This window comes from Prionailurus viverrinus, chromosome C1, assembly GCF_022837055.1.
Source record: "Prionailurus viverrinus isolate Anna chromosome C1, UM_Priviv_1.0, whole genome shotgun sequence".
Classification (NCBI taxonomy): Eukaryota; Metazoa; Chordata; class Mammalia; order Carnivora; family Felidae; genus Prionailurus; species Prionailurus viverrinus.
In genome coordinates this window covers 120,223,964-120,250,489 of record NC_062568.1, presented here as the reverse complement: position 1 = coordinate 120,250,489, position 26,526 = coordinate 120,223,964, and the positions used below count along the sequence as shown (strand labels likewise).

At 54.0% G+C, this 26,526-nt stretch overlaps 1 protein-coding gene across 1 annotated transcript in view; it reads left to right on the top strand.

The window, feature by feature from the left end:
* Positions 1 to 1,486: 1,486 nt before the first annotated feature.
* SLC6A17 (solute carrier family 6 member 17) overlaps positions 1,487 to 26,526 on the top strand; it is a 50,458-nt gene continuing 25,418 nt past the window's right edge. Inside the window, exons 1-4 of the mRNA XM_047872049.1 lie at positions 1,487 to 1,819; positions 19,266 to 19,638; positions 23,922 to 24,079; positions 25,798 to 25,924. Of these exons, the coding sequence (XP_047728005.1) occupies positions 19,353 to 19,638; positions 23,922 to 24,079; positions 25,798 to 25,924 (571 nt within the window). The 5' untranslated portion in view covers positions 1,487 to 1,819; positions 19,266 to 19,352. The remainder of the gene's footprint in view (positions 1,820 to 19,265; positions 19,639 to 23,921; positions 24,080 to 25,797; positions 25,925 to 26,526) is intronic.

The following is a 26,526-nucleotide window of genomic DNA, read 5'->3' as shown; positions in this document are numbered from 1 at the left end:
GAACAGCTTTGGAAGACAGTTTCCCTCAGTGGAGGACAAGTTTGTTTGCTGTCTAAGATAATAATGTCTCTCTCCAGGGCAAAGGTTGGCAAATTTGCATGCGGTCCATTATAAAGGATTGGGGTTCCTAAACTTAGAATTCTTCAGAGTGTGCAGGAGCACCCAGAATCAGCCCCACGTCCTTCCCATGGGACTTGGGGGTCAAGGGAAACTGATTTGAAAGTGCAGCTCGCACTGCCTACTGCGCTATGGGTGATAAAATCCTTTGTCTCTGGCCCAGGAGTCTCATGTCTTCTGCCAGCATCCATGAAACCATGGCACCATGAAACCATGAAACCCTCCTTGCTCTGCAAGGGTAAAATCTCAGAGTCTTCACAGTTCATGGCACGGTGCTATCGCCTGTCAATAGGGCAACTGAGAAACAGCCCCCACCTCCGCCACCCCCTCCCAAACACTGCCTCTAATGCTAAGATCCCCTAGAGCAGAGAGAATTCATCCCAGACTCCCCACACAGCCCTCCAAGGCCCAGGAGGATAGCTCCCACCTCCCTAACCTCACCCCTGTTGCTCCACCCCTCCAGCTCAAGCAGTCACCGCCTGCACACTTCTCCACTCTCTGCTAGCTTTGCTCTTGTCATGCTCTCCCGTCCACAAGGGCCAACCTTCTCCCCTTGCATCTGTTGAAGTCCTATCCACCCTCTGAGGCCAGGATCCCAGCTCACATCCTTAAGGCCTGCCCAGAACCCAGTCAGAATTTTCCTCTCCCTTCATAGCCCCCCACTTTCCCCATCTTGTAGAGTTCCTCAGTCCTTTGGGCTGGTATTGTGGCTATCAAGGTAAAACCCCACTCTGCCGGTTCCAGAGGCGCGGCCCGCAGTTCGGCGATCTTCTCAACCCCTGCTGCCCACAGCATACCGTAGGAGCTCAACAGAGGAGTACTGTGGTGAAGTTGAAATGCACAGGGAATGGTCTTGCAAGATGGTAGGATGGAAGGACGGTGGAGTGGAAAAGGAATTGCAAGTAGGGGAAGAGTGAGCAAAGGCACGGGGGTGGAGGTGGCTACAGCAGGGGAGTAAGCACTTTGGGTGAAGCCCAATTCATGAAGGAGGGTCAAAGAGCTGCACCTGATAGGGTGACGAAATGGGGCCCAGGATCCCAGAGACCCTTGGCCATTGGGGCCCCATTCTTCTGATAATGGAAGCCACCGTGATGAAGCCCCAGGGTCTGGGTGTCCTGGGGAGGGGCCTCAAGAGGCCGCTCCTGGGTTAGCCCCTCTCCCTCTCCCTGCCCACCCCCTCCGCCTGCGTCGTCGGCCATCACAGCCTCGCTTGCGGCCCCAGAGCCTCGCACTGACGCGGGCCCGAGCGTGAGTCAAGCCTGCGTCACGGCGCCCCGCCGCCAGGGTGGCCTTTCGGAAAGCGAGGGAACAGTGCGCGCTGCGCTCCGCCCAGCTCCGTTCCGCTCCGCAGAGCCGGCGCGGCCGGGGCGCGGGGAGGGCGACACTCGGCGCTGGCGCCTGCAGCCCCCACGCGCTCCCTCCGCCACGGAACCTGGGTCCCAGGGCTGCTCCCCAGAGAGGCTCGAGCGCGCCGCGGGCGGGATCTGAGTCGGAACCGGCGGCGAGGGAGGGAGCGAGGAGCGAGCAGAGTCTCGTGCGCGGACGCGCGGCTCCGGGTCCCCTCCCAGCCCCGGCCGGTGCCCGCCGCCGCCAGACTCCGGCTGCCCGCGGGAGGGGCTGTGAGCCGGCGACCCGTCGGGGACCGCAGCTGCTCGGCCGGAGTGCAGGGGGTCGAGTCCGCGCGACGGCTCACGCGGGACAGGTGAGTCTCGGGCCGCGCCCTGCCTGCCTGTACCCGGCCAGCCACCGCAACTTTAGCTGTTCTGGCCCCGCCCCAGCCTGGAAGGCCTAAGGACAGAGGTGCGAGGCGGCGCTGCCCGGTGCCCGCCCGGCCCTGCGCGGGCCCCGGGCTCCTCCCGCCGCTCCAGCCGCCGTTGCCTGGCGACGAGGCCCCGGGGCCCGCGCTCCTCCGGCGCATCGGGGGTGCCCAGCTCCGCGCTCATGGGTTCACCCAACGGGCTCCAGCTTCCAGGGCTCAGGAGGGCCCAAGAACTCCGGAGGTAATCCGGCAGAGCTGCAGAGGCAAACGCCCGCGGAGCACCGGGCGGGAGGCCCGGCCGGTTTGGCCGCCCGGAGCTGCGCGCCCAGGGCGCAGTTCCCGCGGGGAGGCTCTTGCGCGGCCGGAGACCCCAGCCTCAGCCGCTCGGCTTCAGGCCCATGACCTTGACAGTAACATTGGCAGGAGTAGCGGAGCGCTCACGCCCGAGATGAATATTTAATTCCGAGTCCGCGAGCTGGACCTCGCTGAATTCGGAGCTAGCGGGGAACCCACCTTCCCTCGAGGGAAGCGCATCTGGGAAGCGAATGGCTGAGATGGGGGACGTGCGCGGGGTGCAGGTCTGGAGAGGGCGCCGTCTCGGGAGAGGCCTCAGCCACATTTATACCTGTGCAACCAACGTCCTCCCAAGCTATGCTCACGGTAGTCGGGGGAGGGTCGCTCCCCCAGGGGCGCGGCTGCCGTGGAAGGAAGACTGGTGTTATCTTTTTAAAGGCCAAACAGCCCTTCGGAAATCCTGAGGCCAGTCACTTGAGGGGGCCCAGTGGCTGTCAAGTGGCGTTAAAAAAAAAAAAAGTTTTGTTTTTATTTATTTTTTAAAATTTCATTCCTCTTTCCTTCTTTGAGAAATTTGTAACGGATCCTTCGGATTAGGGAATTTCTAACCAGAACTACCTTTGGGGCAATTCAGCTGTGAAAGGGAGGCAGGTGGGTCGGGCTGGGAAGACAGGGTCGTGGTATAGAGAAGGAAGATTTTTCTGAGGGCACTGCCCTTGTTAACAGGAACTTCCAGGAACTAAGCAAATCCTGTAACGGCTCAAAAAAAAAAAAAAAATCAACCAAAACTTTAGTTCGAGCCTAACTGTAAGGCTGTCTTGCACATACTGATTGATGTCTGGAGAACAAGGTCAGAGTGTGTTGAGGTTAATGGTAAAGAATTCTTGTATTTCATGCTGTGCTTACATTACCCCATGGTCCAGCCAGGTGGACCCATCACCCAGGCAGGAGGAAGGGCTTCGAGGTCACACCCGATTGTCCTTGGCTGTGGCTCATCCATTGGGGCCGTCAGAGGTCTTAGCTCCCATGCTGGCTTTTTCTCCAACCAAGCAGCTGTGGCTAAGTAGGTGGTGAGTCTCAGCAAATCCCTGCAGCTCAGCCTGGAGAGTGACTCAGTGCAGGAGGCAAATCGTGCCCACCAGCTCTGATTGGAGTGAGTTCGTTTGGCCTGAGTCACACAGAGTTGTGTGTCAGCTGTTTGTGAGCTGAATGGAGTTCTTTACCAGGGCTTGTAAGCAGCGATGGCCAGGGCTCCCGGAGTTTGGGGGCCACTGACTAGAGGTAGGCAGGTCCTCAGAGTGAGGCAAGCAAAACTCAGGCACTGGGCAGGTGTCCTAGAGCTCTGACCCCACAGGGAAGGCACGCAGAGCCAGGTTGGGGTTGGGGGATTGGAGCAGGGGCCCAGGGGGAGGCTGTGTGCTTGTGGTCGGAAGTGGGCCCAGGGCTCTGCCAGGTGCCAGGGCGGGGTGACCTTGGGCAAGTCACTTTACGTCCGGGGCCTTGGTTTCCTCGGTCATAGAAGAGGGATGGATGCCTGTGGTGCCTTTTCCTCAAGCTTATTTTGAGCCCAGTGCTGGACACGTGGCAGATGCTCTAAAATGTTAATTCCCCACCCCTTTCTTTATGGGCCTTAACCAGAGGTGGTTCTTTCTCTCCCTGCCCTTGTGCCTTGGTGTGAGAGGGGGTATGGAGACAAGTGAAAGTGTCAGGGCTTCACATGTGCTTGCGAAGGACCCCTAATTCAGCTTCACATTGACCTCTTCCCAACCTTCAGGTCTCCCCAGGACACGCTGAGTAAGAGCAGGGTCATGGACCATGAAAGACTCTTAAATACAGAGAACAAACTGAGGGTTGATGGCGGGGGGTGTGGGGAGAGGGGAAAATGGGAGATGGGCATCGAGGAGGGCGCTTGTTGGGATGAGCACTGGGTGTTGTATGTGAGCGAAGAATCAGAAGAATCACCAGAATCTACTCCTGAAACCAAGAGCACACTGTATACGATGTATGTTAGCCAACTTGACAATAAATTATATGTAAAAAAAAAAAGAACAGAGTTATGAAGGGTGGGGTGGAGGTGGTGGACATTGCTGTGCTGGGTCTGATGGGTGCCCTCAGCTGTCTCTGCAACAGCTCCAGGGGGAGACTCCAGCACAGGCCCTGACTCCTTAGAATTGTTCATGACCATGGCCTGGTCTCAAGTTGTGGCACTTGCCCGGTGGACTTTGGGGGCCCCTGCCATATGGCCAGATCTTGCCATCCTCCTCCCTCTTGTCCTATCCATCATGGAGTTGGAAGCTGCATGACAACCATCCTGGGGAGGTGAGGCTGGCCTTTCCTGGAGAAGAAAGGAGTGTGTCGCTTGCCTTCCCTGAGGGATCCTGGCCCCTTGCTGTCTCTTTCTGTAAGATGTCTAGGCTTGGTGCTGAGCTAAGATGTGTGTGCCTCAAGAGTGAAAGGCAATAATGGTGCAGCCAGAGAGGCCGTGCTGACCTAGGGGACTCCAGTCTACTACTGGCAGTGTGTGTGTGTGTGTGTGTGTGTGTGTGTGTGTGTGTGTGTGGTACATGCACCCTGGATTGATGCTCTCCCCACTGGACCTGGAAACAAATTTGAAAGATGATCGAGACAGAGATGAGAGGGTTCTTGAGAAGCAGGCTCCTACTGCCGGCGTGTCCCCCCTTCTCTCGAGCTCCTTTCCGATCTAAGTTTGCTGCGGCAGGACAATTCATCATGAATCCCTTTAAGGCTGTTAAGATAAGCAGCCACATAGTTTAAAGGGAAGGTGGATTTGGGCTTTTTTTCCTGGAAGCAGATGTGAGTTATCACTCACTCCTAGGCTGGGCTGCAAGAAGTTCTCACAGCCAAACATCTGGAGCACCAGGCAGGGAAAAGACTCTGTCACTCAGCCCCTACAAAGCCCTTGTGCATCACCCTCCCCCACCTAGCGTCCCAGACTGTGTTAGTGTGGGTCTGCGGGTCTGTGTTAGTGTGCTACCCTAGAATCAGGCAGGTCAGTGGCCTGTGGGGAAGCGCCTACTTTGTGTGCTTTTATGAGGGGCTGGTGCAGTTCTGGATTCCAGGAGCTCATGCCGTGCTTGGCAAACAGTGAGAATATCCAGGTTTTTACTGAGGCTTCTGTGTTGCACTAAGTGCTTTATTCGTATACCACCTCGTTTAATCTTTGCTACAATCCCAGGAGATGGACATTGCTCTCTGCAGTTTACAGATGTGGGCCTTGAGGTTCAGAGAGGTTAAATCATTTGCTGAAGGTCACACCAGCAGTGAGTGGCAGTCTGAGAATTTGAACTCAGGTCTGGCAGATTCTTAACCACTTCACAGTAAGTTCTTAATAAATGTTTGCAGACCACCTAGGCATTTATACCCAAATGAGGCTGTCTAAACCTGTGGGTCTAGTTCTTTAAGCTAGCACCCTGAGGAAGGGAGAAATGGGCCTCCAACAATGGGAATTTGGTGGAGAATGAACATACCTAAACTTCCAAGGTCTGTGGTGCCAGGGGAGCTGGGATCCAGCGGGAGATCCTAGGCTCCATCATGCTGCTGCATTGTCCTATCTTGTCTTGCCCCATCCCCACCCCTACCCCGACTCTACCACTCCTGACCTCTTCCTTAAAGTTTGTCCAAGTCAAGGGTTGGTGCTGGAAGCAGTGAGGGAAGAGTCAGAGCACAGTGGATGTCGCCCTGAGGATTTCCGCATCTGCAGAATCAAGGACGGTCAGTTGCTGTTGGGAGCTCTGGTGTGTCAGATTTCTCTGCTGGAGAGTGTGTGCCAGGGACGGGCAGCAGTTTCTGGTGAGGCCCCAGACTCCAGAGCAAAACTGCGAACACTCCAAGATTATGCATGGCAGCTGCTGGCTGGCGTGGGCTGCTCAGAAGGACGCTGCTCGCTTCTTCATCTTGTCCCGTGGAGAGCCCACTCTCCTCACCCTTGGGGTTCTGCCACTGGAGTCTGGGGCTGTGCTGGGAAAGTTGGCATCAGATTCTTCCTGCTTCTTCATCTATTTCCTCTCTGAGAAACCACCATCCCTGGCAGGACAGGCCCGTATTGTCCTAGCCTGCGTGGTACGTCCAAACAACCCTTGATCTTGGTGGGGAAGTTCTTGTAAGTGAGGGTGGATAACTGGAATGTAAGCATTGATGTTCCCCCACCCCCAGAGGACAAAAACGGTTTTCCCAGAAGCCCTGGCTCCACAGGCAGCCATTTTGTGGAGACAGAGTCCTTTGAAAAGTCCCCCCATCCCCCACCCCCATGAGTTATTATTCAAGTTAAAACACTGTTCAACTATGGATACATCCAGTTGTTAAAAGAAATAGATATTCACCGTGCACAGAAAACTTACAGGTGAGCACATCGGCTCAGGTGCAAGATGGATTGCTGTACCCTATTGTTCTCATGTTCACAACCAGGTACATTTTGTTGGAGCATAATTCTGGGTCAGGGGAGTCCTGGGCAGCCTGAGTGTCTAACTTGGGAGTTGAGACTTAAAGCCCTATTTGCTCTGGGACCTCTTGTGGAGTGAGGGTGGGGCAGGCACGAATGGGAGGAAATAACGCCCCAGCTCCTGGGCCTTGGGGTCATCTCATCAGCTGCATTTGTGCCCCCGAGCTGCCTCTGTGCCTGCCAAGGCTACTCACAGTTCATTTGAAGATAACAAGTTGCCTCTCCGTGTACTCTGTCATTTCTAATTACTGGTTTCATGAGAATTTCCACTGGATTCTGTGCACCACTAATTTGCCACCTATTCTTTCACTTACAAATAGAATTCATTGGTCCACACCCCCAGATTCCTGCTGGTTGCATTTTCTCTTTAATTATAAGACTCCTGGGCTCCTGTGGTTTTAAATCCCACTCCAGGTCAGGAGTGCTGTTTGATAAAGCTACCTGTCAAGGGAAGTGAACAGTCACCTGCTGGAGCGGCTCCATCAGGTGCTGCCAGGTGAGTATCCAGTGGGGATGCGGACCTCCTCTTCCCTGGGGGGTTGGAAGGGAAGGAGAGCAGGTGCAACCCAGCACCAGCGTCCTGAATGGCCTGGTGGGCGCTGTCCACGGTCCTGGCACACCACCGAGACGACCTGCCTGCTAGTAATTTGGGGACTCCTCTAGAGCAGCTGGAAGGAACCTCCTTGACCAGTCCCCCAACTTGCATTGTGACATTGGCTTTGGGAAAGGACCTGGCCAGATGAAGAAGCTCCTAACCTCAGGGAGAAATGGTGGTAGATGGACTCACCTCACTGTCGACTTGCTGAATGAGATTCGGGTATATCACTTTGCACCGTGTCATGGTACATTGGAAAACTTCCTAACCAGTGCCGCAGATGGGTAGCATGGGGCCCAGAAATAACGATGCCTCTATTCCTTGGAGTTGCCTGGAATGGCCTAGGGTGCTGGGACCGCTTACCCCAGTGTGCCATATCAGTGTTCTCTTCTCCATGTGTCATGATGTACAAAAGATTGGAAAGCACTAGAATATCAGAAAGAAAATGGGTTACGGAGCTCAGGGGCCCACAGTGTGAATCTCCACTCTTTCACTTCATGGCAGGGTAATTTTGTACCTGATAGTTTTCTTCCCTCAGCCTGGGTTTCTTTGTAAAATGAGAATTACATTTTTATCCCAAGTTGTTGGGGGTATAAATAACATATGTAAGCATAGCAGGTTTTCAAAAATACTTGCTCCCTTCACTGCGATCGGCTGTCCTGTGACCTGTTCCCAGTAGGGGCACTTTTCTGCCCACCTCTCCACAAAGCTACACTGAGGGTTGATGAGGAAAGAGCCACAAACCCTTCTCATTCCCAGGAAAGAGACATCATGTTGGGACTGTAATTAAGGGTTTCTGATCACTATTCCTTCAAGTGCCCTTCAGCAGTCTGGTGGGTAACACAGGTAATTGGACACCCTTGGTTCCTTCTGTCTCTCTCTCTGAGGCAAGACAAAGTAGTGGCTTTAAGAAAATCCAGGTCCGGGGCGCCTAGCTGGCTCAGTCGGTTGAGCGTCCGACTTCAGGTCATGGTCTCGAAGTTCGTGAGTTCAAGCCCCGCATCAGGCTCTGTGCTAACAAATAGCTCAGAGCCTGGAGCCTGCTTCAGATTCTGTATTTCTTTCTCTCTCTCTCCCCCTCCCCCGCACATGCTCTGCCTATCTCTGTCTCTCAAAAATAAATAAATGCTAAAAAAATTTTTTTTAATAAAAAAAGTTTTTTAATTAAAAAAAAAAAACAGAAAAAGGGGCGCCTGGGTGGCGCAGTCGGTTAAGCGTCCGACTTCAGCTCAGGTCACGATCTCGCAGTCCGTGAGTTCGAGTCCCGTGTTGGGCTCTGGGCTGATGGCTCAGAGCCTGGAGCCTGCTTCCGATTCTGTGTCTCCTTCTCTCTCTGCCCCTCCCCCCTTCATGCTCTGTCTCTCTCTGTCTCAAAAATAAATAAATGTTAAAAAAAAAAAAAAACAGAAAAGAAAATCCAGGTCAGAGAATTTGGACAGATACTGTGAGGACCCATCTGTTACCACCATGGGCCTCTCATGAATGAGGAAAGAAGGTAGTGAGGCTTTCACTCCTTGCTCCTGGAATTTTATTTTAACACGTGATTTTAAAAAACTTTTGTCTTTTTCCAAATTGGGACAGTCCCATAGGTTGTCTACCTGTCGGGGACCTGGTATGTTCTCCAGCACTCTGGGGCTCTATGTTTCCCTCTCTCTCTAAAACCTAAACCTCACCCACCGCCCCGGCTCAGGTCACCATCCCCTCTTACCTACCCTCCCTGTGTCTTCACTTGTCCTTCAGTCATCTTTTTAAAAACAGTTGAGTCACATCACTCTCCTGCTTGAAAACTTGAAATGGCTCCCTATGAGCCTTGAAAGGAAACCCAGTCCTTTCCATGCTCTGCAAGCCCTGCCTACTCTGGAGTCTAGCTATCCTCCTGAAGGCACTTCCCATTCTTCCCTTGTTTAGGATGCCCTAGGCCCAGGTCCTTCTTTCTAGTCCTCCTACTCACCAAGCAGGAGGCCTCAGGGCCTTTGCACTTCCTGTTCGCTCTGCCCTGAATGCTTTCTCAGGATATTCACATGGCCCATTCTCACCCTCCATCAGGTCTTTATCAGAGTGTGCCCTCCTAGTCCCTCTACATATTGTAGCACCCCTGTCTCACTCCGTCCCCTCACATTCAATATTACATATTTATGTGATATGTTTATGTATACTGGAGATATATGTCTATACATATGGCAGTAATTATATATTTGTCTGTTTTTAAATTTATTTATCTATCCTGGGAGAGACAGAGAGAGTGTGAGTGGGGAAGAGGCAGAGAGAGACAGAGAGAGAGAGACAGAGAGAGAGACTGACTTTCAAGCAGGCTCCATGTCACCAGCGCAGAGCCCAACACAGGGCTCGAACCCACGAAACCATGAGATCATGACCTGAGCCGAAACCAGGAGTTGGATGCTTAACCAACTGAGCCACTCAGGTGCCCCATATCTGTCTGATTTTTGTCACTTTACCCTAGAATATAAATCCCACAGGGGAGGGGCACTGCTTGCTCTGTTCTCTGCTGTGCTAGAACAGGGTCTGACACATAGTTAGTGTTCAATAAATATTGGTTGAAGGAAGTAAAGGAAGCGGGAAGTCAGTTGGAGCACCAGCACCCCCTCCAGCCCCCCGCGTCCTCGGGCACCCACATGCTTGTCACACTCTGGTGCCAGGGCACCGCAGGACAGTGGGCAGCTATGCCCCTAGGCTTGGCCACACCCACTTTCCCCATGTGCTCACGTGAAGGGGCAGCTGGTGCCAGCTCACGGTATGCCGACTGCATCATCTCATCTTGTCCTCATGACCAAGAGGCCCTCACCTTTGGGGACTTCTCCATCTTTTCAGGTCCAGAAGCCAAGACCCTGAGATTCTGTGTTCTTTCCTGAAGACTCACAGCTAGTAAGTGGCAGCAGGACTCAAACCAGACCTCCCTGCCTCCAAAACCCATCTTTCTGTGATAGTGTTGTGGTTTAGAGTCAGATCCCAGAGTCAGACTGTGCTGGTGTGGACCCAGGGCCTCCAGTTTTTGACTTGTGCCCGTGGACCTGTCGCTTTGTTTCACCAGTTCCAAGATGCTTTTTTTTTGGCACACCGTCACATCTTCAATTCAGGACACAATGTACAGTCAGTGGCATCTCAAAATGGCTGTTGATCAGGTGGCAGTGGTGACCTGGTTGGGTGAAAACCTTCCATTGAGCCTCTCCGGTAAGTTCAAGAAAGCACCAGCATCGCAGGGCCAGCGGTTCAATGAAATCAGCAACCAGTCCCGCTGAGCCTCTCCTTCTTCATCTGTAAGATAGCAGTAAGTGTGGTGCCAAACTCATACGGTTATGGGCAGGGTTTAAGGAGATAATGGGTGCTCCACACAGTGGCTGCTACAGAGCCAGCCCTCAAGAAGGATCCCTGTGTTGTTGTTTGTTGTTGTTGCTGCTGTTGCTGCTGCTGCTGCTGTTAATGATGACACCCCCCCACCGCCTTCAGAAGTTCCCTTAGCGCCTAAGTTCTGGCACAAGGTTAATGCATCTGTGGGGTGGTCATGGCACTGCTCTTGCTTCCACAGCGACTAGGCATGCCTTTCCCCCTCCCATGAAATGGTAAAACTGAACCAAAAGATTTTGTTTGCACTGGCCCCACCCACATATTCCAGTGCCAGTTCCTCCCCCTCTGGACCATCTGCCCCTTTTCCTGCTTCCCTTCCTCCTTGACTAAGAAAACAAAATACCAACTGCAGAGAGCACGCTCGGCAAATGTAACAGGAAGGTGAGACGGGCCGCAGAAGGTTCTACTGGCTCCTCTGCCTGAGCTGCTGTTTGCAATGGTCCCACCAGCCTCGTGGAACACTCCGTGCCGAGACGGTGCCCATCCGGTGTGTACCTGTCTAAGGTGAAGGCAGACCCTGTCTACAAAGTGGAGAGAGTGAGGCACAAATAGTGGATCCTTTAGAAGAGGCAGAAAGTCAGCGAATGACGGCCAGACTTCTTAGCTTACCTTTGCTTTACACTGCCACGTGGGGCGTCTTTGGGACACTGTGTGTTTTGGGGATGGGAATATTGCACCAGAAAATAGGAAAGTTTTGAAGCTGGGGAATTATGTCAGGTTCTAGAAAACTGGGGGAATTCAGAATGCACCTGTCATTCATGCACTCATTCACTTCCTTCATATCGCATTCACTGAGCACGAACAATAGTAATACATGAGGATTTGGTCTACAACAAATCTGTGAAATGGAGTCAGAAATTCCTGTTCTGTTTATTTGACTTCCCAAGAATCTTCTCTTTCTCTTGCTATCCATGTGGTAACCAGATGCAGTTGGTAGGTAAGCACTGTTCCCTGTTGTACAGATGATGACAGAACAGAAAGCTGGATTCCAAGTCCCAGGGTCCTCCCCACATGGGCTTCTGGGCTGCACTTCATTCATACCCTCCCCCACCCACGTCCCCCCCACCCCCCGCTCCCATGGCTGGGGCACGCAGGCATCTAGTAGGTTTAAATGTGACTCAGTCAAGTGTGTTAGCTTTTTGTCCTTGCTGCTGTTTCAAAGGTGAAGGCAGTGGTTAGGATTTCAACCTAGGAAGCAGGTTGCTCTTAGAGGGTGGGGTGGCAGGAGCCCTGGAACATCTGCAGGCGTCCTATTCCGCCCTGTGTGTGCCAGGCACCGGCTGGGCTGGGGGCAGTTGCGGGTGGACGCAAAGCTGGATATGCTTTGGTTCCTGCCTTCGGGGAGCTCCCTGTTTAGAGGATGAATCGGGGGTGTGCACAAGGAGTTATACTAGAAAGCCAAACAGTCAAAGTGTGGAAGAGTATTACAGGTTGCGTGCCGAGAGGGGAAAAGAAAGGAGCATTACTTCTCACTTACAGCATCACAGAACGTGCGACAGAGGCGAGGTGGATCTTGAGCTGCACCTTCAAGGTCAGTCAGTGAAAGTATAGCTAACCCCTCTGAGCCTTTGGTTCTTCATCTGTAAAATGGGAGTAAGTGTGGTTCCCTTCAAGGGAAGCTTCAGGAGGCAGACACCCGGGGAGGGTTTTCTGCACAGGGGCCCGGCGGAGAAGTGGCAGCTGAGGCTGGGGAATGGAGAAGTGGCAAATGTCTCTGGCAAGGGCCGTGGGCTCTCTCCCGTGGGAGTGGGGTGATGTGGTATTTCAGGAAGCCGCCTTTGAAGGCCCAGAGGACAGTGAGCCTGCTCCAGGCATCGAACTGAGAGAAGGGCTGAACCAGAGCACAGGGCAGGGGGGGGGGGGGGGGAGAGGACGGGCTCAAACGTACTGACGGGGCTCTGTGCCCTCGGCATGGAGGGGGAGGGAGGGAGGGGTCCAAATGGTGCTGGCCAAGAAAAACCAGGAGAGCAGCCATCACCAAGGCTGGTCAGGAGCAGTTTGCCCCAGGTGACTGCCAAGAGGTTTCAATAAAACAATTAAAAATAATTTGTAGGACAATTTGTATCTCTGATAACAGTCGACCTGCTTTAGGCTCAGCTGAAGCCCAGGGGCTCCGAGGTAATTAGGAGAATTGTTTGGGCCACCACGGCTTGTCGCATGGAAATCAGGAAGCTGTGTAGTTGTGTGAGAGACAGAGAGACCCCGACCTTGCTTCCTTCTTACCTCTGATCAGCCTAGAGTTAGTTGGACCCTGGCTTTATGGCTGGGGCCACTGGGTGTCCTCCCACTGCTGCCCGCTCCTGGGGGCTCTTCCCAGCTCTCCGTTGTAGAGGTTTGCATTTAAGAATGTGCAGTACTGTCCCCAGAGCCGCGAGACCCAACAGTGGCAAGATACGGCGCTCCCCGTGGGGCTGAGGGAAGCAGGGCCCTGGGGTGGGGGGGGTCTGTCGTCATCTCTGCCGCCTGCTTTCCCAAAGATGGTGGCCTCACCACCCAGTCCCCCCCGGGGGGTCTGGCTTGGAAAAGAAATGATTCCCTGGGGTTCGTCCCCAGGGTTACTGGTACAACCCTCCCGAACGAGAGAGACTGTGACCCCAAGAGGCAGGTGCTCAGGGGGCCGACTGGACACCGCGTTCCAGAAGGCCCCCACCTCGGGATGCTTGGAGCGGCGGGGCGGGGCCTGGCCCCAGTCACAGGGTGAGCGGCCTCCCCTCACCCCTGAGGTGATGGCCGAGTGCCACGCTTTGAAACTTGTGGTGGAGCCGTCAGCCCTCCGGCAGGGGATATTTTTACCTGTCTGCCTCCTAGTCGCACAATTTTTTTTTTCTTTTTAAGGAGCTTTACTCCCTGGTGCTGCTTTTCTCACGCGAGCTTCTGAGCTGCAGGCTGCATCTGTTGCTAAGTGACAGGTCTGGCCCCAAGGGCTCTCTCAACTCTCGAGCCCCCCCTGCATTGTGCTTTGAGTAATTGAGGCGGCCCTTCAGTGCCTCAGAGCTCCATCATCTGACGCGCTGCTCCTGGAATCAGCTTCACAGCCTACCCCAGCTCCTGAGCAGGGGCAAAATTGGAGTACGGCTGGCTGGCTGTCACAGCGTCCCCACGACACCCCAGTGAGCTCTCAACTGGCAGAGGTGGTAGGGCCTCGGAGATCATGAAGACCAACCCATTTTACACACGGGGAAACTGAGGCCTAGAGAGGTCAGGGCAATGGTGCCAGCTTGCATGGTTGGTTGGTGGGTGGTCGGGACCAGCACCTGGCCGGCCTCCTGATACCTGGATCACGGCCGGCTCCAAGCCCCATAAAGTTAGGGGTAGAGAGGAATCCGCCCCTCCTGGATCCTTCTCTGACCCTGCTGCTCGTCCCAGGTAATGCGTCAGGGTTGTTGGCTGGGTACACGCTGGGTTCCCACGCCCTTGGTCTGCAAGCTTACCTTTCACCAGCCCAGAGGCTCCAAGGGAACTGGGGGTTGCGGGAAAGGATGATCCATACCACTGGTGCTGTGTCCTCTTTAAACCATGGAGGCAGCGGAGGCGAGAGGAGACTTGGGACTGCCAGCCATGTGATGTGAGTCAGGTGCTGTCCTGCCCTGGGGCGCAGCTGCCTCACCCGCTTCCCGGGCTGGCTGTGAATCCAGTGAGATGACAAGGAGAGGCAACATTTGTGAGCACTTGCTGGGCTCCTGCGTGGTTCTGAGACCTGTGCAACCTGTTCTGTCCACAACGTTGTGAGGTGGGAACTGCTGTCCTCCTTTGACGGCTGAGGAGATGCAGCTCTGTGGCCTTACGAAACCTGCGAAGCCAGGCAGCGGGTAAGCAGGGAGCTGGGATTCGAACCCGTGCAGTCTGGCTTCTGAGCAGTGTCACCACCCCATCCCGTGCCAGGAGACGGAGTACAAAATGTTTGCAAGTGATTTCAAACCATAACACATATGAGCTACAGCGTGACTAATAATATTGCTAGACTTTACTGCGAGGCCATGTTTTTTTTATTAGTAATAATGTTGCTGATCTTTAGACCCAAGACCAGGCCTTTACCTGCTTCTCTTTGACACCAGGTGAGGTGGGTGGGCTGGGCTTTGTGGGGTGCTGTCCCAGCAGCCTCAGGGTGGTGCCAGCTCTTGGTAACAAAACCCGACATTTCTGAGGTGGTGGTGTTGGAAAACGCTTCTCTCCATCTCCACCCCACTTCTGCCACAAACTGACTCTGGCTTTTGGCATTTATGTGACCAAACATAAATGGAGGGGTTTTTTTTACATTTTTTAAATGAAAAACAAAAAACAAAAAAGCAAACAATGCAGGGCTTCCCAGGAGCAGGGTCCTTCCTGGTGCCAGGCCCTGTGCTGGGCACTTTGGATGTGTCTGCTCATTGAGTCCCCAGGGCAGCCCTCCCTTGGAGGGGACAGCTGTCATTATGTAGACCCTCTGCACTCCCCCCCCCCCCCCCAGAGGCCTGACGCCTGCATAATTAAAGCGAAGTGGCTGCCCACCTCTCTCAGAGCACCAGCCAGAGTCCTTACGGTCGGTTGTGGTGGTGGAGGACAGGGGCTTTGAAGACAGGCAGGCCAGGGGTTGAGCGTTTCCATTTATTCATTCACTCACTCACTCGACATCTGTTTCCTGAGTGCCTCTGCTTGAATGTCCCCTCCTCAGGGATGCCTTTCTGGACCATAAAATAACAGCCCTTCAGTTTGCAACACCCCCTCCCCCCACCCCATGTTATTTGTCTTTATGTCACGTATCACCACTGGCCTTTATATGTTTGTTTGTTTCTTTCTTTTTTTTTTTTAATTTTTTTTTTCTTTTTTTCCAACGTTTATTTTTGGGACAGAGAGAGACAGCGCATGAACGGGAGAGGGGCAGAGAGAGAGGGAGACACAGAATCGGAAACAGGCTCCAGGCTCTGAGCCATCAGCCCAGAGCCTGACGCGGGGCTCGAACTCACGGGCCGTGAGATCGTGACCTGGCTGAAGTCGGACGCTTAACCGACTGCGCCACCCAGGCGCCCCTATGTTTGTTTCTTTCTTTAGTATCTGGCCCTTCCACAGGAAATATAAACTCCACAAGGGGAAACATTTTGCTTATTTTGTTCACTGCTCTATCCCTGAAACCTAGAACAGAGCCTGGCACAGAGAAGGCACTCGGTAAATGGATGTCAAGTGAGTGAGGGAATGAACGAATGAATGAAAGAAATGGGAGATCTCAGACCCAGGTCCATCTGATTGCGAAGCCCCTGCCCTCACCACCACTGTCTTCGTCCTGTTTCCCACCTCCCTGCTGAGTGTGACCCAGTGGCTTTGGGCAATTGGCTTCCTCTCTGGGCCTCAGTGTCCTCATACATGGAATGGGAATATTGCTAGGGCCCCTCAAGCTTTAATATTCTAAGTGTCAGACACTTTTGTCACCTGAGCATGTTCCTGGGCACAGAAGGTTCTAGTCATGATTGCAGCCCAGGCCAGTGCCTCCGCTTGTAAATTTGTGCTTTTCGTCCTGCAAACCTGACGGCACAGGGGGCCTTCTGGCACGCATCTTGGGAAGAAGGAAGAAGCTCCCATCGTGCCTGTGGTTTCTGTGATGCTGCTGTGGCTTTACCGGAATGTGCCGGTTTTGTCCTTGAGTCCTCCTCGTCTGAATGACGCTCTTCCCTCCTGCAGAACTTTCTCCTGTTGGTGACGAGAGCTGCCACTCTCTAGGCTATTTTTGGGAAAGCATGTTCTCCAGTTGGTCAGCGTCAGGATAAATTCTGCATGCTTGCGGGAATCCCCTTTGGTTTCCTCCAGTTGTGGGATGATGAGCAGTAAATCGTACTTAATGCATCGCGGACTGTTCTCATCAAATTCCACGGCAGGCAGAGTACCTGGAGACAGGCTCTGAGCTGGCACCCTGGTAACTGCAGTCTCCAGACGGACCCCAACCCTTCTCCCCAGTTCTAGTTTTTGCTTTTTAATTTTTTTAAGTGTTTATTTATTTTTGAGAGAGAGACAGCAAGTTGAGAGAGAGAGGTGGGGACAGAGGATCTGAAGCAGGCTCCGTGCTGACAGCAGAGAGCCCGATGTGGGCTCAGACTCCTAAACCATGAGATTATAACCTGAGCTGAAATCCAGAGTTGGACGCTTAACCCACTGAGCCACCCAGGTGCCCCCCACCCGCCCTCCAGTTCTAGTTTTTAATAACAACTCTTGTTTAAGCGGCACCTGGATAGCTCCGTGGGTTAAGTGTCTGACTCTGGATTTTGGCTCAGGTCATGATCTCACAGTTTGTGAGTTCAAGCCCCGCATCGGGCTCTATGCTGGCAGTGTGGAGGCTGCTTGGGATTCTTTCTCTTTCTGCCCCTCTCTAGCTCTCTCTCTCTCTCTCTCTCTCAAACTGCCATTGCCTGTGCTTAGGTTTTCTCCATTTGAGTGCCCTGGGGACAGGGATCTGCTGACCGGGGAAGGGGAAAGGGCTCATCCTGACAGTCCAGACAAGAACAAAAGCCTCCCCATTGCATAACTCCTAGGGGCACCATTCCCTTAGGTCGTGTGGGCAGGAGGAGGAGGGCTGAAAGGTCCCCAGACACACACTCCCTCCAGGACGCAGTGGAATGTTTGGCTGGCCCAATGTGAAGTGGAGTCCCAACAGAGAGCTGTGTTTCTTTTTTTTTTTTTTAATTTTTTTTTCAACGTTTATTTATTTTTGGGACAGAGAGAGACAGAGCATGAACGGGGGAGGGGCAGAGAGAGAGGGAGACACAGAATCGGAAGCAGGCTCCAGGCTCCGAGCCATCAGCCCAGAGCCTGACTCGGGGCTCGAACTCACAGACCGCGAGATCGTGACCTGGCTGAAGTCGGCCGCTTAACCGACTGCGCCACCCAGGCGCCCCGAGAGCTGTGTTTCTTATAGGGAATTCTGAGTTCTTTTTGGCAGGCTGGTTCTGTCTGGGTCACTGCAAAGCCCAACACCTCGACCGTTCCTGGAGTGGAAGGGGGAGTCACCAAAGACTCACGGTTTCCCTTCGGGGAGTTGTCACCTGCTGCTGTGGTCCATGGCCTGGCCCAGGGAGGACTGGCTAACCACACAGACCAGCGTGGACAGTCCCCGTCTGTCGGGTGTCCTAGCTTCACTACACGTGTAACAGGATCCGGCTGGCCAGGTTCCCTTGAAGTTTGGGGCTTTACTGGAGTCAGCCAGGAGGTCCGGGTCAAGCTTCTGCTGCACGGTGCCGTTGCCCGCGCTGTTCCGATGCTGCAGACCAGGAGGACAGACTTCCAGAGGCGGCTCCTTCCCCTAGTAAAGCGATTACCGAGCCGGGTAATTTACATCCCTAGAAAGACACAGGGCAACTGCAGGCCGGGGTGTACGTGTGTTTAATTTTAAATCCTCCAACCTCCCCTTAACGAGGAGGTGCTTTGAAACACAGCAGCATGTTGATATCCTTCAAAGGGCTCATTTCCTTGGTGCTTTATTTCTTTAAGGGAAAGCCTGAGAGACGGATGGGGAATGGCAGGAGCAGGGGAGGGTTTGCCTCCCCCGCTCGCATCGTGCAGACATTATCTGCTGTAAAACTGTCACCGGAGGATGGAGAACTGGCTCTTGGCTGCAGTGGCCCTCAGATAATGTCAGTGCTGAGCGATGACCCAGCATTTGTTGGCACTAAGCAAACACCTCTAGGGCTTTAGTGCCAGAATCCTTAGCAGAACCTGGTCAGCGCTCCTGCCTGGGGAATGAAGGTTCAGATGTGGGGCTGGTGTTCAGGGTCCCCATGGTGAGAGCTCTAACCTTTTGGGTTTTTTTGTTTTGTTTATGTTTTATTGTTTTCTTGTTGTTGTTTGTTTTCTGTTTTTGTTTTGCAAGCATTAATGTCCCTTTTAATCACTAAGGGTTCTGTAAACATACAGAGAATGGTTCGGTAGGTCTGGGGTGGGCCTGGCATTCTGCATTTCTTTTCTTTTCTTTTTTTTAAGTTTTCTTTTATTCATTTTTGAGAGAGAGAGAGAGAGAGCAAGGGAGACAGGCAGCGAAGGAGGGTGAGAGAGAGAATCCCAAGCAGGTTCCACACCATCAGCACAGAGTCCAGCGCCGGGCTAGAACCCACGAACCATGAGGTCACAACCCGGGCAGAAACCCAGAGTCGGACGCTTAATCAGCTGAGCCACCCGGGTGCCCTCTGCATTTCTAACAAGCTCCCTGTGATGCTGCTGGCCCATGCGCTGTATTTTGGAACAGAAAGACCCCAGAGAAGGCAGACACTGGTTTCCCAGGGTCCCACCAGATGGTTCAGCTACATAGCTAGAGCTCAGGAGGGCTAGGACTTGGCCACAAACCTGCACCACCTGGGAGGAGAGGGCTGTGGGGGCCTCCGAAGGGCCTGGAACACTTCAGGATATGCGGTTACGAAAGGGGGCAGTGGCATCATGGATGCCCCTTTATTTGGGTTTGGTGGGTGGGTTGGCCCCTCCTACCCCATTAGGTTTACCTTTCAGGTATGCTCAGGCACGGCCTGTGAGAAAACTGAGTCTGCAGACTTTGAGCCCCTCGGTGGGTACCCCCTGACAGGGAGAAAGACAAACGCAACATTCCAGGCCACTCACAGCCCAGCCTCCGAGTATGTGCCCGGAGTGATGGCGGATCTGGGTCCGCTCGGGCTCCCCACCTCTGTGGGGTGGTCAGCTGATCCTCCCCTGCTCACCTGGTCTCACAGGTCCCTGGATGAGAAGGAGCTGACAGCAGCTGAGCCCCACCTTCTCTGAGTGCCGGGGAGCGGGGCTGCGTGGCCCAGGCGGCACCAATGCCTAAGAACAGCAAGGTGACCCAGCGTGAGCACAGCAGTGAGCATGTCACGGAGTCGGTGGCCGACCTGCTGGCCCTCGAGGAGCCCGTGGACTACAAGCAGAGCATCCTGAACGTGGCAGGTGAGGCCGGCGGCAAGCAGAAGGCGGCAGAGGAGGAGCTGGACGCGGAGGACCGGCCGGCCTGGAACAGCAAGCTGCAGTACATCCTGGCCCAGATCGGCTTCTCCGTGGGCCTGGGCAACATCTGGAGGTTCCCCTACCTGTGCCAGAAAAATGGAGGCGGTAAGAGGCAGCCCTGCCTACCTCAGGGGGGCCTTGCAAAGGGGCCGGGCTGAGGGGTGGAAAGGGACGCCCCTTTGCTGATGCAGAATTGGAGCCCTCATAGGGTGGAGCTCGGGAGTCCAGAGGAAGGCTCCCCAGAAAGAGCTAATGGTTCATAGCTACCAAGAGGCTGTCAGGCACGATGATGCTAAGAACGTGGGCTCTGGCCCGGGACTGCCTGGGCACAAACCCCAGTGCAGCCAGCCGGCATTGCAGCCCTGTGCAAGTTGCTTGATCTCTCTGTGCCTCTCTGTCACCATCTGTAAAATGGGAATAATAGTAGATCCTGCCTTACAGCACGGTTGGGAGGATTCGGTGAGCCTTCTGTGTGGAATGCCTAACACCGTTATCTGACGCATAGTAAAGAGCAACTGTTGGCCATGACACTTAAAGGCTTAGCGGGTGCCAGGCACTGCTTAGCACTTACCGGATATTAGGCCGAAATGCATGAAACTGCTGATATTTAAGTGTCTGGGACCAACCAAAGCACCCATTTCATACAGTTCAGCCATCGAATCCCCCTAGTCCCTGTGTGAGGAAGGAGTTACTGTCATGGTAGAGACTGCAACATGGAGGCACAGAGAGGTTAGGTATCTCGCTCAAGGTCACACAGGTAGTGATAAAGTAAGGATTCTAACCAGAACAGCTTGGCCCCCAGAGTCTGAGCATACCTGCTGCCTCCCAGGTAGGAGGGGGCCTCGCACTGCCCCCCGAGTTTTAATCCGCCTACAGGATCTTGCCCCTGGAATCAAACCCCTTCTACTAACCACTTCTAGCCACCCAGGTGGGTAGCAGCCCCCCGGGCCCTTATCCTCCGGCCCATCTGAGGCAGGCTGGAATGTTTCAAAGGTAATTTGGTTTGAAACCAGGGGAAAACTAACAGAAAATAAACACAGAAAAACCTAGCAGGCTGAAAACAAGGACATTTACAAGCTCAGACATCTGGTCCTGGGAAAGTGATTGGAGCCAGCAGAGAGCCCTTGTGCCTCCTAGTCCCTGTGGCCTGGGACTGCCACACTCCAGCCTGATGGGTGGCCACGGCTTTGTAGGCATTCTCACCTGACTCCTTTTCTCTCTGCTCTGTGGGACTCTGGCCATGTAGCCTCTCCCAGAGGTGCAGCCCCATTCAGGGATGCTCCCTCCTCTGCAGAACACTCTCTCGTCCAGAGGCCGAGCCTGGCTGGAGACTTCCCTTCTTTCCAATTTCTGTTGAAGGGTGGGAAGTGAGCATGCCCCCTCGAGCCGGTGTAACTGAGGCCAGAGGCTTTTATCTTGCCACTATGGCACCATTTATTCACTGTATGCTCTCCGTGCTTTGCAAGGTCTTCCCCCCACCTCTAATAAATCAATAAATAGCTACCAATTAGAGCTTTTCGCCTATATGGCATGGCCAGACTCAGGTCACTGAGTTGATATAACTCTCAGGATTTTGAGCTCCCCATGACTCATTCCTGCCCCCATCCTTCCCCCCTCTCTGATTCCTAGAGTCCCTTTCTATCTCTGCCTTTGACTCCAGTATTCTATGGGGTTTATGATAAGTCATCTTAAATATTTTTTGGAAGGAGATAAATTATCATGTTTCACATACAGGAAAGAGACAACTATTCGGTCCAAGAGTGGAAGCTCTGTGGTTCCGAGCCGTGAAGGATCCAGTTCGACTTTGCTTAAATCTGGGTGGGAACTCTGGAACTCTGCTTAGCGCGACTAGATGCTGACCGTTTCTTTATTCTGTGTCCTCTTAGTTTGCTTTTTTTTTTTTTCCTGTTTATCTTTATGAAAAGAGGCAAATGTTCATCAAGTGCTTACTAAGGGGTAAGGAAGTCAGTGAATCCTTGAAACAGCCCTGTGCCATAGGGGTAGAGTTGAAGCATGTGAAATGACCATTTTTGTAAGTCAAAAATGGTCAGAGATCAGCAGTTTCATGTGGTTCTACCTAATGTTATTATCCTTTTTTAGGCAGAGGACAAAACAGTGGTGTAGAGAGATCAGGTAATTGGTCCAGAGTCACACAGCTAGTAAGTGGCAGAGCCAGGATTCAAGCCCAGGGGGTCTGGCCCCCCCCAGATCTCAGCCCCTACTTAGTACGCATCTCAACAGGCTGAGACCAAGGTGGTGCTTCAAAGCCCAGAAATAACCTCAGGGTGTGCCGGAAGCAAGACCTAGAATATAGACCAGGACAGAGACTGGAGAGATCCAGGAGGCCTCAGAGATCACACAATCTTACCTTCCTAGAGCCATGTTCTTTGGAACTTCTAACACCGTGCACAGCACTCCTGGCTGTTCAGGCTGACGACCTGAAGCTCCCGAACGTCCCTGAAACGTCAAAGGAGATCAATCTAGTGCCTCCAGGTTGTATTTTCTAAGGTGGTAGAGGGTGCGTTTCCAAATGATCTCAGCATAGGTTGGTAAGAACAGTACCTCTGCCTAACCAGCAATTCTCACCCAGCCCCCAGCCCCCGAGCGCTGCGCGTGGCTAGGCCGTGGCCCGGTCAGAATTGCAGCCAAGTCAGTGCCCTGGGCCTGGCGCAGGCGACCGGCCCGAGGGGCAGGTGGCGGGTTGCCAGGGACCGGTCTCTGCTGTGGGGCCGCTCTTTGGACAGCACGGATGTGGAAGCTTTCCCTGGTTCTTTGGGGCAGAGGAGAGAAGCATCCCCAGAGGATGCCAGCCTACTCTTCTGCTACCCCGAAACCCATCTTTCTGCACATCTTGCGCCACCCAAGGGTGTGTGGGTGAAATACGAAACTAGGGAGGCTGTGTCCCTGTGCTTTTCTGCATGTCACTTCTCTCCTCTCTCATTTCCCCGAACCCCGGACCAGGAGACAGAACCGCGAGTCCTTCGGGCCCACCCTCTTTTCAGGCTGCTTGTTAGCGACACGTGGAATTTACGTGTACGTGTGACTGTATGCGTGTGGATGTTTAATGAATCAGATGCTGTTGTGTAAGGTTTGGTGGGTAAGTCCTCCCCTGGAGGACTTTCCTGATGAGTTCTGTCTGACCCCTCCCTCAGCATGCGTGTGCTCGGTTGGCTGTGTGTGACTGGTCCGTGTGTGTGTGTGTGTGTTCATGTGCTGACGTTGCTCGTGTGAACCTGAGGGTCTTGCCTTCCAGACTGTGAGCTCTCCTGGGATAGCGGCTGTGCCTTCTTTCACCCAAGTACCCACCCCCTGCACCCCGCACATGCCAAGCGCATGGTAGGCCTACAGTCAACAGCTGACTGTTGCCGAGCGCTGGGTCTTGTGCCCAAGAGACGCCTGATCCCCCGGGTTCTTTGGCAGATGGGACACATACGGATGTCATGTTATGGGGGCCAGAGCCATGTGGCTGGGGGTCTTCTGGATGCTCCAAGCTGGCAAGGCTCGGTCTGGGGGTGCTGGGTGGCCCTCATGGCACTGGTGACGGGGGCTGTGTGACAGCATTGCTAACAGGACTGGGTTGCTGGCACATCTCTCAGCAGGGATCGCTCATCTGTGTCCAGACACGATTTTAATTCTCCTGCTAACTGCCCTGTCACTTGGAATTGAGATTGTGTCTGCAGTGAGGCCAGGAACAGTGAGTTTAATTTCTCATCTGGAATCTTTATCAAGATCCATCCTGTCTATCCGTTATGATCCTCTCGGCCGTGCTTTTCTGAACTGCTAATTTCTCCCTCGTTCCTCCCAATTAGCTGTAGATTAATGGTGATGCTGGTCAGACTCTCTCTCCCTGGAGAGCTTCCAAAAGCTCCGCTTCCCTGGAGCTAACCGGTCTGCTGTGTCAGCATCTGCTTCAGATGCGGGGAGGGCTGTGCCCCGGGGCTGTGCCTCTGGGGGACGAGGGAGCAGGGTCCACTCCATCTGGGGCTGCTTCTCTGTGGGCGGGAGGGGGTGTGAACAGGTGTCCACAGAGTACGTCGGGAGGGGAGAGTGTGTCTATTTGTGATTTGACGTGTGGATTCCTGAGAGTGCGGCATCTGTCTGTCTGTCTGTCCATCTCTGAATCCAACCTTGTGAGCGAGAGGCACGGACCTACATCTAGATCCCCCCTTAGCATTTCAGGGCAGAGGAGTCAAGGGGGGAGAAGGAGGGCCTGGGCGGCCAGTGTGTGGTGGGCCACACGTATGAGCCAGACCATTCCTGGAGGAGCACAGGACCGCTGGCACTTTGGGGGTGATCAGAGATGTGGGCAGGTCTGCAGGACATGGCCGTCCTCCTTTACCCTGGTGCTGTGCTCTGGACACCCCGTGATGCTCCTCTCTCCTCCCCAGGTGCCTACCTGGTGCCCTACCTCGTGCTACTGATCATCATCGGGATCCCACTCTTCTTCCTGGAGCTGGCTGTGGGCCAGAGGATCCGCCGTGGCAGCATTGGTGTGTGGCACTACGTGTGCCCCCGCTTGGGGGGCATCGGCTTCTCCAGCTGCATAGTGAGTCAGAGGCAGACACTGGGCACTTAACCGGCAGGCAGAGGGGCCTCTCTGGGGTACGGGGCTTGTAGACGGGAGTCTTGGGCCAGGGCGAGGGCAGGAGGGAGACCCTCAGCGTGAGAATTGTTTCCAGCCGGTGTCTCAGGGCCACACAGTGCCTAAATTACTGCCTGAGGCAGGATATAATATTGGGAATTGTTGCCAAGGAGGAGAGGCTGGGACATCGTCTCGAGGGGGTGCCTGGGACATCTCAGCCGAAGTTCTCCGTGGACACGTGGACCAGTCCCAGATGCCTGTGCTTCCCAGCCCATCAGCTCCCCGTGAGAGAGGCCCTTCCTCTCTCCTTGACTGGGGAGTATTTCAGTTGGGCAGGTGTGTGGCGGGAAAAGGCAGTCCTGGGGCATGGGGGTTCCTTGCCACTTTGCTGTGCACATGAGCAGCGTTGGAGAAGGTCTCTGATGAGAGCCTGTGGCTGACCTGGCTTTGGAACAGCAGGAGCCGGGGACACCCCACGGGCCTGGATGGGGAACTCCGTGAGGCTCATTTACGGGCCTGGAGGTGAGGTTCCGCTTAGCTCTCGAGGTGAGGAAACTGAGCTTCCCTTATGGGCAGAGCCCATGGGTGCACGTGTTCACACCTGCCTCTGGAAGGAACTGAGCATTCCGTTAGGCCTGGTAGCATGGCCAGCCCAAACCTGTCTCAGGCAGAGACTGGGGAGGGTCTGTGTGGCTCCCACAGTCATGGCGGGCATTACCTCTGCCCAGGGAGACACAGCCAAGTACAGCATACCCTGCCGGGGCTGGCCATGTGTACGCATGTGAGTGTGAATGGGTCTCCCCTTGGCCTGAAAGCACCCAAGTGAAAGAAGTGGGGGTCCCTCTCCCTCGATATTGCGGTTAAGGTGTGCCGTCCGAGCATCTGCTCTTGCACGCCAGGGCTTATGACATTGATGCGGTAAAGGGCCCTCGGTGCTCACGCCGATCAGCATTACCGAGCAGGCCGCTGGAGGCGGAAGGGGCCTCTCGGCATCCAGAGCGGATACGGCCAACCCCCGTGCGTGAAAGCATTGCTTTCTGAGAAACCACTCGGACCCTCGGTCAGAATCCGTGTACTCCTATCTCAAATGCAATTCTGCCAAGGGTAGCGATCATGTTTCCGAGACATGGAAAGTGACATCTTTCTGGAGGCGGGCTGCTGACAGTACCGAAGAGTGGGGTCCTGAGACGAGGGAGGACGTAGGAAACCAGGAAGAAGCATCCACGAAAGCTCAAGGAACACTGCAGTCTGGGGCCATTGTCTGTAGAGGCAAAAAGTGAGCAGGCCTCCAGGGTCCCGGAGGGCAGCTCTGGGATTGTAATCCTGAGTCATCAGGAAATGATGGGGAAGTGCTTTAAGCATTTTTAGAAGAATTTCAAACTGGAAAGGATTACCATTTTAAGAGTTCATTTCTTAAAGGAGAGATCTTTAATATCTGAAACATTCTTTTGTGGATTCCCTGAATACCAGATGAAGGGAGGATTAGGAAGAGGCCCTCAGTGCCTGTGTCTCATCCCTCCTCCCCCTCCTCCTCCTCCTCTTCCTCCTCCTCTTCCTCCAAGACTGTGAGCAGTGTTGTGTGCAGTCAGCCGGAGCCTGGGCCTAGGATGGGGAGTGGGGGTGGGGTGGAGTTGCCTGCAGCCTTCATGACCCCTCCCCCGACCATCGACCATTGTCCCCAGGTCTGCCTGTTTGTTGGGCTATATTATAATGTGATCATCGGCTGGAGCATTTTCTACTTCTTCAAGTCCTTCCAGTACCCACTGCCCTGGAGCGAATGTCCTGTCACCAGGAATGGGACTGTGGCAGGCAAGTATAGGACCTCCTGAGTATGACCAACTGGGTTCTCCAGCCAGCCTGTCTCAGGAAGGGGTGGAAGGAGCCTCAGAGGCTCAGGCAGAGATTTGAGACTTCATTGACTTGCTGTGTCGCCTTGAATAAGACACCTACCTGACCCACGTTTCCTGTTCTGGTGATCCTTGCCAGCCTATCCCGTAGAGTTCTTATGGGGACTGAATGAAGTGAGTGTAGAGAAAACTCTAGAAATTGTGACTTGTGTTTAGTTGTTACAATCCTGTGTAACTCTAACACCATCCTGTCTGGAAACAGCCTTAGTTTGCATGCCAGTCATATAAAAGGCCAAATGATGTACCCCACCTCACAGAGGGGTAAACTGAGGTCCAGAAGCAACTTTCCTGTGGTTGCACTACTGATTTAACCAAGGATCTTGGATGAGAATCCAGATGTCTGGCTCCTAGCTCAGAACCTTTCCCAGGGAACTTGAGGCCAGTTCTGCCTAACCCTTGCTGTCCTCCACCGATGGAGGCGGGCAGGGAGTGGCATGTGTGAGAATGCAGCCAGGTCAGTGTGTCCCAAAGCCTCCTGGGCCCCATCTGGAGCCCCATCTGGAG